At 46.8% G+C, this 17,517-nt stretch overlaps 1 protein-coding gene across 2 annotated transcripts in view; it reads right to left on the bottom strand.

Moving 5' to 3' along the window:
* Nucleotides 1-6,332, bottom strand: part of LOC111141781 (serine/threonine kinase 35) — a 42,163-nt gene extending 35,831 nt beyond the window's left edge. The window contains exons 1-2 of one of the 2 annotated variants that reach the window (XM_022494590.1): nt 6,021-6,332; nt 4,830-5,427 (exon numbers count right to left, since the gene is read on the bottom strand). In XM_022494590.1, the coding sequence (XP_022350298.1) occupies nt 4,830-5,427; nt 6,021-6,326 (904 nt within the window). In that variant the 5' untranslated portion in view covers nt 6,327-6,332. The remainder of the gene's footprint in view (nt 1-4,829; nt 5,428-6,020) is intronic. The other variant, XM_022494589.1, reaches the window with a different exon arrangement.
* Nucleotides 6,333-17,517: the final 11,185 nt, after the last annotated feature.

Genomic DNA, 17,517 nt, shown 5'->3' with positions numbered 1-17,517 from the left:
ACCAGGTGAGGATCCAAGATTTTTGAGTCACGAAGGACCCCACCAAAGGCCAAATCTGAGAGGAGAGTGAACTCATTATTTTACAGGAAGCTAAGCAATTCTTGGAAATTTACACAAGAAAAACCCTATCCTGTGCAACCCAATTAGCCAAAACTCTCAATTAAGCAAGGGTTGTTCCTGTCTCCTGAGGCTGGTATCTAAAATTCCCAGCTCACTCAGAAGGCAGGCAGGCAGCAGGAAGAGAGAAGTCTGCGTGGCTGTCTCAAAGACAGACCAGAAAGGAGGAACAGGGTCCCTGGAAGCCAAGACACAGGGGAGACACCCCCTGTTGAGACTAGCAGTGCCCAGTACTGATTAGCACCTAATTAAAAAATAAACAGCAGCCATTAATTTCTGAGTAAAATGTGATTATGCCCGTTTAACAACCAAGAAAAACAGATGAACCCAGAATTTAAGCCACCTGTCCCAAGAGTGCAGCACAGCTGATGGAAAGCGCGGACTCAAGCCTGAAAGCCTGTGCTCAGACCTCAGCTTGGTTATCTGCTTTACACGGGGCAATTCTGCTAACCTCGGTCTCCTCACCTGTAAAACAGGGGTCATTATAGCACCGACTTCAAAAGGGGGTTGTGAGGGTTGAAGCAGTTAATGGGTATAAAGCCTAGCGCAGCACCGGCCCACAGCCATCAGTAAGCTGTAGCTCTTACTAACAGGGTGAAAAGTGGAAGCCAAACCTTGGGGCTCCCTGTCAATGCTCGTGCCCTGTTGTGTCCCGTTCATTTCTAAGACCCTGAATGACAGCTTGGATCTATGTCCGAGTAGCTGAACATCACTGCCCGGCTCTCTGCCTTTCTGAGCCCCAAGCCATAGTAAAAGAATTCAGAGCCACTTTCTAGGGTCTGAGCGGCTACCCATCACTTCGGACCTTGAGCTGCGGTCATCTGGGACTGTGTCTTCTGCATGCCTCATGGAGGAAACTTCGCATGGCCTCTCCGCAGTGCCTGGCTCACAGTCACCACTAGGCACAAAGGCACAGACCTGACCTCCCAAGGGCCTTGATTCCTACCCATGCGAAACTGCCTAAGATCTCTTAAGCATGGTAAACGTGAAATAGTTGGTAAAGCAGAACCAGTGTCCTACTAAGATGGGATAAGCTAGACCCCCCCAAAGCTTTTCCAAACTTATTTGGCCTTATAAGCCTTGGGTTTGTCGTGAAGATGATATATTATACATATTAACGTATTCATCGCTGTCAGAAGGATCAGTGTGTGCGTTAGACAGCATTCAGGAATTTGAATTTAGTCTGACAATGAGGCTTGCCTGCTATCTTCTAAGTGGCAGCAAGCTAGAATTCAGTTTTAGGTACATTCAGGACAGGGTCCTTTGGCAATAGAAACAAGGCCATAGAGCAAACTGTTTATGCTTTAACTCCTGTTTCTTGTGACAAGTACTTGAAAGCTAACAAAGACATCAACGCATCAACAGAGTAATTTACAGGATTGTTAACCTGGTTTAAGAAAGTCCGGAGCTAGTTTGAATGCTACCACTCACTCATTCATATGAGGCGAGTCCTGTCTCTTTCCTAGGCTTGTTTCCCTCCCTGTGAAGCAGAAGGCCAGATCAGGGTTCCAAGACCACCACTGACCCTGGAACTCCTCTTCACTACACAACGCTCTATGTGTTTGTTCAACATTCAGAGAGAAAGGAAGGACAGGAGACCTATAGGCTATCAAAGTTGGATAAGCCTAAGAACTGCACTAACAAGTTTCTTTTTTCTTTTTGATATTGGATTTACAGGTCAAATAATTTCTTAAGACTACAGAGATGCCTTCTGCATATTCACTAGAGTGCTGATACTGAAGAGGGAAAAAATCCCAATTATTCCCTATTCAGCCCTTTGTAAAATAAATCCCACTCCTTCTCTACCTTCTTTCAAGCCTATCTTTTCTGCCAACTCCTAGCTAACTCTAGATTATCATTCCTGTTAATCCTGTACAACACTCTGTGGAAAGCCCTCGCTAACCAGACAACTAGCCTTTCCCTCCTGTGACTCTGATTAGCACTTAAAGTCTTCTCCAGGTGCTCAAACTTTCCAAATTGAGTTCCTCTGGGGCAAAGGCTGCCACGACCCCACCACCCAAAATGCAACTCTGAGGACTCTGTAAAACCATGTAGATTTAGTTCAAAAGAGACTTTAAGACAGATTAACACTTTTTTGGTCTATTTCAAAATTATTCTAAATTGCAAGAGGCTGGGCAAAAGGTGACTGCACAGGAGTTGTTTAATGACAAGGCTGAACCAGATTATCTCTAAGAGTCCTCCCAGCTCTTGGACTTTTCGGGAGTGATATCAGCAAGCTGTAAATCCAGCGCCCCAGGGCTGATTAAGACTGCCCAATTCTGGAAGCCGAAGGCAGGAAAACTTACCTAAGAGCAATGTGGGTCTTTTTGTTCTTCACTTTAATACTAATAGCAAAAAACAATGCCTATTTACTGCTTGCTAAATTAACATTTGACATGTAAATTTCAATGTCAGTTTCAGCAGCTAGCTGTGCACCCTTCCCTTGATTGCTCCTTCTCTGAGCCCTCAACATTGCCTGACCCAAAGCAGAGATCAAATATTTTGAAGAGGCCCAACAAGTGAAAGGGCGACTGAAGTGTATGACCTAAAACAAAATTATTTTGTTGCTCTAGACCTGTTTTAACTCACAAAGGGAGACAGAAAATACCAGTGTTGTCTCTCAACCTGGTGTTACTAACAACCCAGACAACGGGATGTGTTCCACGGTCAAACTTGAACAAGAGCACAGTGAATGAATCTCAAAGGGCATGATGAAAGAGGACACAAAACGTGGACTCAACTTGCTGAGTTCCTCCTTATCAGAGCACTTAGGGACATTCCCAGGCTGCACAGCAACTCGAGAACACAGGCACCCTTATCTTACTGATAAAGGAATGCTCCCTAGAGGTTTTAAACAACTTGTCCCATACCTCCTGCAGTCAGTGCAGACAAGCCATCACTTAAAGTGAGTCCAAACACAAAGCCTAGGCTATTAACCAGGAGGTTATACTGCCACCGTTTACTGTGGAGTTCTGACAAATTCTACATGTGAGAGAATCTGCAGTATCTACGTGTGAGGAGGGGGAAGCCAAGACTTCCCCACCTGGGTGGAAGTTTCAAGATTGGCCTCAAAGAATTGAGGGTAGAAGGGGATCATTGGCAAAGTGAATTCCCACATCCCAGAGCAGTCATGTATTATGAAGTCCAAACTATTGGTTAATCATAGTGGAGAAGACAGTCTAAGGATGGAAGTGAATAGCTTGCACGATACAGGTAAGCTTCAAGGAATCTCCTGGAAAGTCTTTTCAAAACAAATATATTCACCCTGGGGAGAGAGGGTGGGCTTTTCAGAATGGATGAGGGCAGGGCTGGGCATACAAAGTGAAAACCTATTTTGAAAAAGGACTCCCAGTGATACTGATCAAATCCCCCAGTCCACTGTCAAACAACAGACTTAAAATGGGACGGAGTTCTCCTGGGATGGGTTGCAGGATGTTTAAAATTGGGCAAAAACTCCACAAACAAAATGCCCTGTCCAACCCCACCCCAAATAAAGGTCAGTTCCAGTTTATTCTCGGGGAAGCGAGGGCATCATTACCCATATGAAAGGATCTAGGCCTTGAATCAAGATAGATCTGGGTTTATGTCACTTACGCTCTGAAAACCTGTAAGGAAATCCCAACTCTCCTTACAAGCTGATTAACCTCATCAACTTGTATTTGTTTACTACCTCTAATCCTTAGTTTCTCCATGTATAGAAAGAGGAGAGAATTTACTTTTAAAAGTTATTACCCAAAGTCACTCTACAGGACATCTAGGACATAGATGGGACGCTTAACCTCTCCCCTAAGAAAGTCTCCTAAGATCTTTGCAGCCCCCTGGCCCTCTCCTGTCTTTAGAGATCCTTGGCCAATTTTCAGTCTGAACAAGACATGTGAGTACTGGGCACTCAAAGATGAACTCACTCCCTAACTGAGTGCAACTAACTGCAACTAAAACCCAGAAGTTAGGATTAGCCCTCCAACGACTGCAACCCCCTTGCTTCCCCAAAGCCCATCTTCCCTATAAAACACCCAAGCCAGCCAGCCTCAGAGGGTTTACAAAAAGTATGGAAAACGGAGGAAAGGAGGAAAAAAGATGTTTTGTGTTATGTGACAGCTCTAGGCCCACCTGGGGCGGGGGTTATTATCCAGCAGGCCCCAGAGGACTTAGCCAGGAAACCCACCGGTTTGCTTGACTGCCTTGGGATGTGCTGGGCGGGGGGAATCTCAGAGGAAAACAGAAGACTGAGAAGAGTTTGGGGGTGGAGCTGAAGGGTGTCAGGACATTTGGAACCAGGCAGGGAGGGGGTGTGGGTGGGTCCAGCAAAGTTCTTTTAGTTTGGGGAAGGAAAGAGAAGAGGCCCTAGAAAGGGGGCTGTGAAGTTCTTCCACCAACTCAGCCCAATCCCCCTCATCTCCCAGTGGAAACTCAGAATACTAGAAGTTTGACACTAACAGTCCACCTTCACTGAGCACTTAACTAAGATAACGGTGAGCACTCAACGAGCCCCTTTTTACTAAAGTACCAGCTCCCGTTTGTGCCAGGGACCGATCCGGGGTCCTGAGGGGAGAAAAGGGCCTAAACGTCTGGGTCCCCGAGGAGGGCGTGTCTGGGCCCAGGCTGACAGGACCGGGACCAGGGCCTAAGGGTCTGGGGGTCCGCCAGGGCCGAGCCGTCCAGAGCTGTGGGATCAGGTCCCCTGCGGGCGGGACGGCCGGCGGCGCTCCTACCTTTGAGCGAGGTCTCCACCAGGCGCAGGTACAGCTGCGAGCTCTTGTTGCCGTGGCTCATGCGCTGGGCTAGCCCGTTACGCTGCAGGACGCACTCCTCAAACTGCACGACGTTCTGGTGGCGCCGCTTGAGGCTGGTCAGGGCCCAGAATTCGGCCAGCGCCAGCTCCACGTTCTCGGGGGCGTCGCAGCGGATCTTCTTGACCGCCACCCGGGCCCCACTGCGCCCGGCCACTGCCTCGTAAACCACGCCGTAGCTGCCGCGCCCGATCTCCGCCAACAGGCTGTACCGCGGACGCGCCGACCCGCCGCCACCCTCTGGCCGCCGCCGCGCCAGGTAGGCCTCGCCCGGGGCCTCGGCCGCCACCGGATCCATGGCCTGGGCCGCCGCCGGCCTCAGCTTCGCGCTGGGCGCCCGCGGCACTGGGCTTCGCCTTTTCCGCTCGGGGCTTTGTGTACCTCTGCGGGCGCCGTCCTCCTCCCCCGTTTCCATGGCTGCGGGCGGCGGGGGGAGCAGCAACGGTGCTGCCTGGGTCCCCCCTGCCTCATCCCTCCGTCCGGCCCCGAGACGCGGAGGAGCGGGACCCTGGATTGTGACCTGCGGGCGAAAGAATCGGTTAACCAAGTTAGGCCGAAGCAGGAAGGAAAGGAGCGCAGGCCGTAGGGCGTCCCACCTCCACCTCCTCCGGCCGCCGCGGCCCCTTTAAGACGGAAGCCGCAGCCGCTGACTGAACGGGGGAGGGGAGGAGAAAGCGGGAAGGACGAAACCACTAGGCTGTGGCTCAGAGGGGGAACCGGAAAGAAAGGCAAAACACCCCCCCTTCCCAGTTAATCTGTTGCCTAAGAGTAGGAAAAACGAGGACCAGCAGTCTTCACGACTTAAGAAAATTGCCTTAAGAGGTAACTCTGACTTTGGAAATCTTTTCCACTGCCTGGTCCCATCTGCGATTCCCCTCCTCACATCCCGCCTTGGGTTCTCCCGGGTGTAAACAGTCCATTGAATTAAGCCTGAGTGGAGCTCCGCGGACCGACCCAAGTCCCCGAGGGCGGCGGGTGGAGGAGGTTGGTTTAAAAGTACCGCGTCCCCGAGCCCGCCAAACTGGGGAAACAATTGCCCTCCCCAAGCGCCCGAGAGGGCGGAGGTGGCTCCAGCCTCGGCGGCTGCTTTGACTGCGCCGCCTGCGTCCTTACCTGGCCGGCGTCCCGCCACTTCCGGGCGGCCCGTTTCCCCCCTGGCGCCCGGGGCTGGGGATGGTCCGCTCCGGACCAGGGCTGCCTCTGGTACGGAGCGGGGCGAGAGGCGGCGGGTCCGGCCGGGTGTGCGCCGGAACCTGCTGCAGCACGGGTGGTGGCGGCGGCGCTCGCGCGGGGGACCCGGGTGTCCGGACTCCCGCGGCTCTCCACGTGTTCGCGCCAGCTGAGACCTTTACATAACCTGTTTATATAAGCCGCACCTCCCGCCCGCACTCGGGCCAGCGGGGGCTCCTGGTGGCCCATCCCCCGGGAGGCCCGTCGCGCACGGCGCCGCCCGGGTCTTGCCAAGGTCGACAGAGCAGCCGCAGCCCGGCGCACCGGGCACGCCGCGCCGCGGCCCAATCACAGGCGAGAACACCCAGCCAACAAAAAATAGGCGCCAAATTCCGGCGATCCGCGGCGTCCTCCGGTCTCCGCGGCTGCCTGCCCACCACAGCCCCCTCCCTCCGCCTCCGCGGCGTGAAGAGGAGCTGCGCGCAGTAGGCGCCTAATAAATACCGATTGGTTGATTGGATTGGGCGGTTTGATTGATTCAGAGGCTGCGCCTGGGAACCTTCCGGACTGCGTTGGAATCCACACCCTGCCTGCCAATGGCCCCTTGATTCTGGGCAAATCATTGTTCCGTTCGGTGCCTCAGTTTTCTGTTCTGCAGAATGGGTGATTGGACCTTACCCTCCCGGCGTTGATAGCTCCAAATGAAATCTATATGTATAATATATAAATGCATAATACAAATATGTAAAAATATATAAAAATAAATACACGCAAAAATAAAAATACATATATGAAGAGTGGCTAAGTATATATGAATATATGTAAGTGGCTAATTGGGTGCAAGGCTGACCTTAACCTCCCAGCGTCGATAGCGCCAGATTGAAAAAAAGAAAATATATGTGTGTGTGTGTGTGTATGTAAAATTTTATATATAAATACATATATTAAGAGTGGCTAAGTATACATGAATATATGTAAGTGACTAATTGGATGCAAGGCTGAAAGTGCTGTTTTATTGGCTGCTTTGTACTCCACTGCCTAGTAGGTACCCGTTATTTTTAAACTGAATCTGTGAGTATTTATTGAATTCCTATAATGTGCTAGGCACTGTTCTAAGTGAGAGGAAAAGGGCAGTGAACAAGACAATGTCTACCTTAGTTGACTGTCTACGCCCCTGGAGGAGACATGATACCAGTGATCTTGTGCAAGTTAATTAACTTTCTCAGTGTCTTAGTTCCCATCTGCAAGATGGGAAGAACTGCAGTCGGAGGAGTCACTGTGGTTGTACACTTGGAACAGGACAGGACCTTGCCCACAGTAAATGTCAGGTACTATTAACTAAACAATTTTTTTAAATTTTTACTTTATTTGACAGAGAGAGATCAGAAGTAGGCAGAGAGGCAGGCAGAGAGAGAGGAGAAAGCAGGCTCCCTACAGAGAGCAGAGAGCCCGATGGCAGGACTTGATCCCAGGACCCTGAGATCATGACCTGAGTTAAAGGCAGAGGCTTAACCCACTGAGCCACCCAGGTGCCCAACAATAATTTTTGACATGAATAAGTATAATGGAGAAAAAGAATAAAAGAGCACTTTGGGTTTGGGTTTGGGTTTGGGAGCTGGCCACTTCTGATAGTGTGGCCATTGAAAGGATGTAATTTGCCCCGGGGCCGGCGGGGTGGGGGTGGGGACAGTTAAAATTTAAAATTTACATATAAGTTACAAGAGTAGTAAGGAATTCTCATATACTTTCTTTTTTACTATGGAACTCTTCATGAATTTGTGTGTTACCCTTGCGCAGGGGCCGTGCTAATCTGTGTCGTTCAGTTTTTAGTATATATGCTGCCAAAGTGAACACAAGAATTCTGATATACTTTTAACCCAAATAACAAATTGTTGTATTTATCTACGTTTGTGTTATCATATTCTCCTTTGTGCACGTGTTTGTGTATATAATATGTACGTATACTTTTCTTCCCTAAATCATTTTAGAGTGGATTTCCAGATGTTATGCCCCTTTATCTGATATACTTCTGTGTGTATGTCCTAAGAACTTGGACATTGTCTTGCAGTATCTCAGGGTAATGATCAAAATCAGGAATTTTAGTGATGACATGATTCTTTTAATACACCTTTAAGATTTAAATTTTGCTAATTGTCCCAATAATGTAGCCATTCCCCAGGATCGAATTCAGGATCGCAGGTTTCATTTAGCTGTCCTGTCTTCTTAGTTTCCTTTAATCTGGAGAAGGAGTTAGTTCCTCACCCTTTGTCTTTCATGACCTTGACATTGTTGAAGAGTACTGGTGAGTTATTTTGTAGATGTCCTTAATTTGAATCTTTTATTTTCTCACGATTGGATTCATTTTTGGTAGGAATGCCACTGAGAGAAAGCTGTGTCCCGAGTATATCCCATCAGAAGGCACATAACTTGGTTTGTCCCAAAATTAGTGATATTAACTTTGATCATTTGGTTAAGATGATGTCCACCGTCATACTCCACTGAAAAGTTGCTGTTTTCCCCTTTGTAATTAATAAGTATCTTGGGGGAGGGGCACCTGGGTGGCTCAGTGGATTAAGCCTCTGCCTTCAGCTCAGGTCATGATCTCAGGGCCCTGGGATCCAGCCCAGCATCTGGCTCTCTGCTCAGCGGGGAGCCTGCTTCCCCGTCTCTCTGCCTGCTGCTCTTCCTACTTGTGATCTCTCTGTCAAATAAATAAATAAAATCTTAGAAAAAAAAAAGTATCTTGGGGGAAGATATTATGAGACTATCCTGTTTTTCATCTCACTCTCTGCCTGCTGGTTTTAGCGTTCATTGAGGGTTCTTGCCTGGATCAATTATTATTATAATGGTTGCAAAATAGTGATGGGAAGTCCTCTGTGTTGGTTTGCTAGGGCCACCATAACAAAATATTACAGACTGGGTGGCTTAACAGAAATTCATTTTTTCACAGTTCTGGAGGCTAAAAGTCCAAGATCAAAGTGTTGGCAGGTTTAGTTTCTCCCCGGAGACCTCTCTTGGCCTGATGGTGTTTGCCTTCTGACTGTCCCACAAGGTCTTCCCTCTGTGTAGGTATCTTTTCCTCTTACTGTAAGGACACAAGTCCTATTGGATTGGGGTCCCACCTTAATGGGCTTGTGTTAACTTAATCAGCTCTTTATTTTTTTTTTTAAGCTTTATTTATTTATTTGAGAGAAAGAGAGAGAGATCAAGCAAGCACACAGAGGGAGAGGGAGAAGCAGACTCTTCGCCGAACAGGGAGCCCAATGCGGGGCTCCATCCCAGGACCCTGGGACCATGAGCCCAGCCAAGGCAGACACTTAACCACATGAGCCACCCACACCCCCCACCTTAATCATCTCTTTAAGGACCTATCCCCAAATGTGTTAAATTCTAAGGTACTGGGGCTTATGAATTCAACATATGAATGTGGGGGTGGGGGACACCTGAAGCCAGCCATGCTAAAACTAGTGGTAAGGCTTTAAGGAAGCAGGAAGAAGCCTAGAAACGGCGAAACAGGAACAAGCTTGATGTTCAACTTTAGACGGCGGGTGAGTGTGTAGAGTGGTCCAACCACTTTGGGAAAAACAAAACAAAACAAAACAAAAAGTTTGGCAGTTTCTTATGAAGTTAAATAAACACCTGTCCTACGGCCCAGCACCTCATGCCTCGGTATTTACCCAGATACATGAAAATTTATCTTCACAAATACACTTTCATAAGAATGCTTGTAGTGGCTTTTTCCGTAAGAGTCCCAAACTGGAAAACACTCTAATGTTCATCAGGAAGTACATGGATACCCAAACTGTGGTCTTCCTATCCCGTGAGATGCTGCCAGGGCGGAGTGGTTGAATTAAAATAATGATGCTGAATGAAAGAAACCAGGCACAGGAGGGTACAGACCTCATGATTCTCTTTACAGTGCTTGAAAATGCAAACTAGTTTACAGTGACAGAAAGCAGATTAGTGGTTGGGGTGGGGAGGCAGGCACGTGAGGAAAACTTTTGGGGGCTGATGGATATGTTTATTATCTTGAAATTATCTCATGATCGTTTCCAGGGTTGGGAAATATGTGAAAGTCGCTTCCAATCAGACGCTTTAAATAGGTGTGGTTTACGGAGGTCAGTTTTCCAGCTTTACCTCATTAAAGCTGTAAAAAAAAAAAAAAAAAAAAAAAAGGATTAAAAAGAGTCCATGTTGTGTGACTCCATGAATATAAAGTCAAGCAACATTGATCCATGGTAGAAAACGCGTCGGTGGGTTATTTTGGGGGTGGGAGTTGACTGCCCCCACATTTTCTGGGTGATGGAATTTTATTGTATGGAGATTATACTGCAATAAAGTTGATTTAAAAGGTGAAAAGACAAACCCAAATCCTGTCATGCCATGAACACCTGTATCTTTACTCAGAGCTTCTGGAAGGCTGCATGGTGCTGAGGCAAGGCTGGCCCAGTGTCTGCCATTACTGGCCTCAGAGGTTGAGCAAGGCCAATGGAGTCTTTCTCCCAGCTAGTTATCTCACCTGAGATTTTTTTTTTTTTTAAGATTTTTATTTATGTATTTGACAGAGAGAGAATGACACAGCGAGAGAGGGAACACGAGCAGGGGGAGGGTGGGAGAGGGAGAAACAGGCTTCCTGCCAAGCAGGGAGCCGGATGCGGGGCTCCATCCCAGGACCCGGGATCATGACCTGAGCCAAAGGCAGAGGCTTTAACCCACTGAGCCACCCATGTGCCCTATCCCACTTGAGTCTTAAAAGTGAGATTGGATCTGAAGTTCTGGGGGAACCACGAGGAAGGTACATCTTTTTGTGTGTGTGTGAGAAGGGCCAGGCTGCTTGAAACATTGTTGATGGCTTGACTGATTTTTTTTTTCTTTATTCTGGCTTTTCTTAAGTTACAGAAGGAACCCTCTTCTTCTTATAACCAATTGCCAATAGCTATTGAAGTTGTCTGTCAGCCACTGGAATTAAAGTATTTTCATGCCAATCCCATGAGGTTGCTAATATCATTAGCTCCATTTTATAGATGAAGAGACTGAGGAGGGAGGAGGTTGCCCAGCTAGGATTGGAACAGAGACCCCAGACTCTGTGAAATTTTCTGTGAAAATTACGGCAAGCCTTCTTCCACACCTTTCTCTGTCAGCACGCATGCCCGCCTCCATATCCCCGGAGCCTCACGTGGTGCCAGACACGTGACTGGAACCCAGCATTCAGTGACCGGAAAAATGAAGGAAAAGGGAGGGGCAGCTGTGAGGTCTAGGCCCTTCCAGTGGCCCCTGCCTTTGAGGAGCTGACAGAGAACATACAATGTCATGGAGGGCACCTGGGTGGCTCAGTCAGTTAAGCCTCTGCCTTGGGCTCAGGTCATGATCCCAGGACCCTGGGATGGAGCCCCGCATCAGGCTCCCTGCTCAGTGGGGAGCCTGCTTCTCTCTCTTCCTCTGCTTCTCCCCTTGCTTGTGTGCATACTCTCTCTTTCTGTCAAATAAATAAAATCTTAAAAAAAAAAAAAAGGTTTTTAAACACATAATGGAATTATGTGGTCGTAAATAACACTCCTACACAGGACATGAAGCAGTTTGTAAAGGGATAGCAAGGGACAGAGCAGGTGCCATTTTAGAATGGTGGCTTGAGAAAACCTCTCCAAGGAGGTAGCCTTTGGCAGAGACCTACTAGAAGTAAAAGAGTCAGCCAAATGCCTATCTACTGGAAGAGCATTTGTGTCAAAGGGAAGAGAGCGGTGCAAAGGAGGCCAGTGTGGCTGGAATTCAGGGAATGGGGTAAGAGAGGCAGGAGACAGGGAGACAGAGATGTGGTAGGCTGGTGGTGAGGCGGGAACTTGTGGGCCAGGATGAAGACTAGGGACTTCCCAAGCCTTGTGATAGACCGAGCACCACAGAAAGCAAAGGAGCAGGAAATCTGAGGCTTACAGAGGTACTCACCCTGAGAACTGCAGGGAGGAGGAAGGCAGAATGGTGATGCTCCCTGCCCATCCCAGTATTTCAGGGGAGGAGAACGCCCCAGGGATAGTATGGGGGTGGTTCCATGGCAAAAGGGGGAGCTCTGGCCCAGGAGGGGAAGGTTGTGTCCAGTGGAGGACTGTGGAAGGAATGGAAGCTGGGAGGGGCAGGAGATGGCTCTAGAGGGCTAGGACAGAGTGAGTGGGGAGGAGGAGGGGGGTGGGGCTAGGTGGCAGGGGGCTCTGACAGAGAATGCTTCAAAATGGTACTTGTGGCAGGGGGAGGTGAGGCTCCTACAGGGGGTAGAGGAAGGGACTTCACTTCGGGGGACCCTGGGGGTGCTAGAAGAGGCTCACGGAGGGCAGGTTCTGAGCAGAGGACCCAGGAAGGCCCGGGGAGGCTCTCTGCAGCCAGGTTTACTCCCCTCCCGTGCTGGAACGAGTTTCATTGGGCACCAGGAGGGGTGTCCCCAAGGAAAACTGGAGTTGGTGTTGCTCCGCAAGGCCAAGGAGCTCCCAACAACTGTGTGGGAGACATGGTTTGTCCCCATTTAGTGAATGGGGAGATTGGGCCCTGGAAGCTCTTCTATCCCAAAGGAGTGCGACACCTGGGATCCGAGCCCTCAGCAGCCTTGGGTTTGGGTATCCAAGCTCTTAACCCTTATACAGATGTTCTCAAGCTCAAGTACACACCGGCATCCCCTGGAGGGCTAGTTAAAAAACCAGAGGGCTGGACCCCTGCCCCAGAGTGGAGGCTAATCGGTAAGTCTTGGGTAGGGCTCCATGGTTTGCATCTTTTAGCTAGGTCCCAGGCGATGCTGTACCGTTGCTGGTCCAGGGACTGACCACGCTTTAAGAACCACAGCATTACACTATCCTGCCCCTAGACTGAGCACAAAGCTGAGGCCGTTATGAAGGATTGGTGTTCTGACAAAGAATTGGGAGATGGATTGGAGCTATTACAGAGAAAACTAAGCAAATAAGGCACACAGTGATTATTAAAGCCAAGAAAACAAAAACTATTTAGAAGAAAAACATTGTAATCATCATAAACTACATCACTTAGCTGGAAATAATATTACATTGTCATTGTAATGTAAAAACAGCCCATTGATTTAACCAAAAATTATGCTGTAATTATTTGGGGAAAATTGGAGAGGGTGTCTATGTGTGCGGGTGTGTGTGTGTGTGTGTGAGTGTGTGTGTGTGTAGAGAAAGAGAGGAGAGAGAGGAAAACTAAGTTCTTACTCTCCATTGCTGTAAGTTAATAGAAAAGCCGAAAATTAAAAAATCTTGGAAATGCCGCTATAAACAGGTTTGAAGAGACAACCACAAAATGAGTTACTGCTTCATGGATGAGACCTGGAGGTGTCATTCTTCTTATAAGCCTTGTCATAGGATCTGGTTTGTAGTACTAACTCACTCTTAACCATTGTGTATATTTATTACTTGGATTAAAATAAAAATTAAAAATGAAAGTGGGCGAGGGATTTAGCTACCACTAAGGCAGCCTGTCCTCTTGGTGGCGCTGTTCAGCTTCCGGCTCTGACGCCCACCTGTTGTTCTATTATTACCTAAAGCATCACAAGAGCCGCAAAAGTAGTTAAGTACTCAAATCACCACCCTGGGGACACGGCGCGCTGGAGACATCCGGTCCCCAGCAAGACTCCGCAAAGGTGGCCTCTTGTCTCTTTAACGAGGGTCCAAGTCACAGAAAACAAAGATGGAAGCAGATACCGGCACCCGGTTTCCCAAACTTAATGGATTGTTCTAATTTCATTTGTTCTTCCTATTGGCCTCCGAAAAGGCTCAGGAATTCCAACCTTGCTTTCTCTCCCGTCTGGGAATAGTATAAAACTTCTCCGCCAGGCTATATACCTGAACATTTGCTGCAGAAAATTGGTTGCTAGGTTCTTAGGAGTTGTTGATGGTTTGGGGGAAAGATAAGGGGATATAATGCAGAAGTAGCAGGGTGAAGTCCCAGATTCTGTTAACAACTGGGACATTCAAAAGAAACGGTTGGGGAATCTGGCTGAAGTGTATACAGCCACAAGGCAACAAAGTACACTCGCTGATCAAAGTGTAAAGGATATAGCCTTTTAGGAATGCAGTTTGATAACTCATTGTTTATTCGTATAGTTAAAAATTCATGCACTCGGATCCAGCAGTCCCATTTCTAGAATTTATCCTAGAGAAATACTTCCCCAAGGGTGGAGCAATATGTGTGCAATGAGGATTTTTATTGTGGTTATTTCTAATAGTAAAATGTTAGAAATACTCAGGTAGCAGACGGGGATTAGTTACATATGCATTTGAATATAACATAGCCATCAAAAAGAAGGAATTAGCTCTGTATGTACTCGCAGGAACCGTCACAACATGCTGTTACATAAAAAAAAAAAAGAAATGTAAACTAGGATCTATAATGGGACTTCATATTTTGTCTTAATATATATTTGTAAGTTCATAACTGCTAGTCTTCACGGAGTTGTTTCTTTGTGTTTGTCACCAGCCTAAGTGCTCTGTTTAGACTTAATGCAATAAGCCTAGAGGGAGGGCTTCATCATCTCCATTTTTCCATAGAAACGGGCGTGCCTGGGTGGCTCAGTTGGGGTTAAGCGTCTGCCTTCCTTTTGGCTGGGGTCATGATCCCAGAGTTCTGTGATCAAGCCCTACGTGGGGCTCCCTGCTCAGCGGGGAGCCAGCTTCTCCCTCTCCTTCTGCAGAGCTCTCGCTCTCATAAATAAATAAATAAAAAGAAAAAGAAACTGAGGCATGGAGAGGGGTGATTTTCTCAAGGCCATGCCACTAGAAAGGTGGAGCTTGATTTTAAACCCGGGCATATCTGATTTGTGGTCTGAAACCATCACATGATAAGCCCATGTGTACTTACATGTTAGTTTCATGCATCCATAAAGGAACGTTTAGATAAATAATACTCTAGATGCCAAGAAGAATTCCTTTCAGGCGATTCTTCTACTTTCAACATTTTTGTATAATTTAAACTTTCAATGTATATTTTTTTTTTGAAGATTTTATTTTTTATTTGTCAGAGAGAAGAGAGAACACACAAGCAGGGGGAGCAGCAGGCAGAGGGAGAAGCAGGCTCTTGGCCGAGCATGGAGCCTAATGTGGGACTCAATCCCAGGACCCTGGGATCACAGCCTGAGCCAAAGGCAGACACTTAACCCAACTGAACCACCCAGGCATCCCTGGTTATTAATTTTTAGGCACTTTTTTTATAGAGATGAATAAAACAATAAAATTCAGTTAAAAAGCACTGTGCAGTAATGCAGAGTGCACCTCATCGCTCATTTGCTCCGTGAGTACTGACGGACTCCTGCTGTTTGCCATCGAGGGGGATTGAGATGAACAACAGCCAGTTCCTGTCAGGAAGGAACTCAGTGTGGAGTCAGAAAGATCCAGTCTATAGTCTTTTTAAAAATGTTTATTTTTATTTAAGATTTACATATTTGTTTATTTAATTGACAGAGAGAGAGAGAGACAGTGAGAGAGGGAACACAAGCACGGGGAGTGGGAGAGGGAGAAGCAGGCTTCCCGCTGGGTAGGGAGCCCGATGCGGGGCTCCATCCCAGAATTCTGGGATCACGACCTGCACCGGAGGCAGACAGTAAACGACTGAGCCACCCAGGCTCCCCATAGTCTTATTTTTTTAATTGAGATCTAATTGACATAAAATATTAGCTTCATGTATACAACGTAAGGATTCGTTATTTGTATGTGTAATGAAATGATAACCACAATAAGTCTAATTCACATCTATCATCATACATAGTTACAAAATTATTTTTCTTGTGATGAGAACTTTCAAGATTTACTCTTACCAACTTTCGAATATGTAATACAGTATTATTAACTATAGTCACCGTGCTGTACGTGACCTCCCCAAGACTTACTTCTTTTCTAACAGAAAATTTGTACCTTTGACACCCTTCACTCAGGTCGCCTACCCACCCAATTCTGGCAACCATTTATTTGTTCTCTGTAACTGTGAGCTTGGGTTGTTGGGTGTTTTGTTGTTTTTTTTTTTAGGTTCCCACATATAAGTGAGATCATACAGCATTTGTCTTTCTCTTTCTGATTTATTTCACTTAGCATTAAGGCTTTCAAATTCCGTCCATGTTGTCACAAATGGCAAGATCTCATTCTTTTTATGGCTGAGTAATATTCCTATCTACAGATCTAGAAAAATATATCTATAATATATATTACTCTATATAATATAATATATATATATATTCACATATACATATATCACATTTTCTTTATCCATTCATTCATTAATGGACATGACACTTAGGTTGTTTCTATATCTTGACAGTTATAAATAACACTACCATAAACATGGAGGTGCATGTGTCTTTTTGAGTTCGTGTTTTAGTTTTCTTTGGATAAACACTCAGAAGTGGACTTGCCAGATCCTATGGTAGGTCTATATTGAATTTATTGAGGACCCTTCCTACCGTTTTCCATAGTGGTGGTACCAATCCCAGTCTACAGTTTTGCTCAGCTGTGTTGCACTGTAATTTTATTTTCAATTTTAGTTGGCCAGTGAGGAATGAGGCTGCACTCTAGGTATCCAACTCCAAGGGTTGTCCGTTGCAATGACCTGTGAGTCAGGTGCTGTGCTGGGCCCCCAGCATTGCACATCGCCTTCCTCTCTCTAGAGAACTCATTACTGGTTCAGCCAACATTTACTGGGCACTCGGCCCTCTGTGTGAGTTGGGGATCTGGATGAGCAAGACAAGTTCCCTGCTGATAAAATCTCACCGCATTGTGAGGAAAACTACCATGTTTATAAATACAGTTCTCTGTTGGTGAATATAATGGTAATAACATTTAAGAAGCACTTACCAGGCACTGGTTCAAACACTTCTTACATATATACTAATTTATTGAGAAGTACTCCTATTATTTCTATCTTAAAGACATAAAAATTAAAAAATAATAATAATATTGAATAATAATAGAAATAATATCTGGGGCCCAGAGAGGTTAGGCAACTTGCCCAAGATCACACAGCTAGGAAGTAGAAGATCAAGGAACGCTAATCTAGGTAAGTGCTTTGAGGAGCACAACCAAAGAGCCCAGCTTGTGGTGGAACAATCATAATAAAAATAGTATTAACAACCATAACAGCACCTGTCACAAATCACACTGAACTATCTTGAGTTTTAAGTGCCTGCACACACTTCTCCCAGTATTTGGAAGTCCGAAATATAAAGCGACCCTCTCATTTTTCACAATAAGAAGATTGCAGAAAGGAGGGGCGCCTCGGTGGCTCAGTGGGTTAAGCCGCTGCCTTCGGCTCAGGTCATGATCTCGGGTTCCTGGGATCGAGTCCCGCATCGGGCTCTCTGCTCGGCGGGGAGCCTGCTTCCCCCTTTCTCTCTCTGGCTGCCTCTCTGCCTACTTGTGAACTCTGCCTGTCAAATAAATAAATAAAATCTTTAAAAAAAAAA

The sequence above is a fragment of the Enhydra lutris genome, unplaced genomic scaffold, assembly GCF_002288905.1.
Source record: "Enhydra lutris kenyoni isolate GAN:26980312 unplaced genomic scaffold, ASM228890v2 scaffoldscaffold6, whole genome shotgun sequence".
Lineage (NCBI taxonomy): Eukaryota > Metazoa > Chordata > Mammalia > Carnivora > Mustelidae > Enhydra > Enhydra lutris.
Note: the sequence above shows the minus strand (reverse complement) of the source record. Positions and strands in the feature narration are given on the sequence as shown.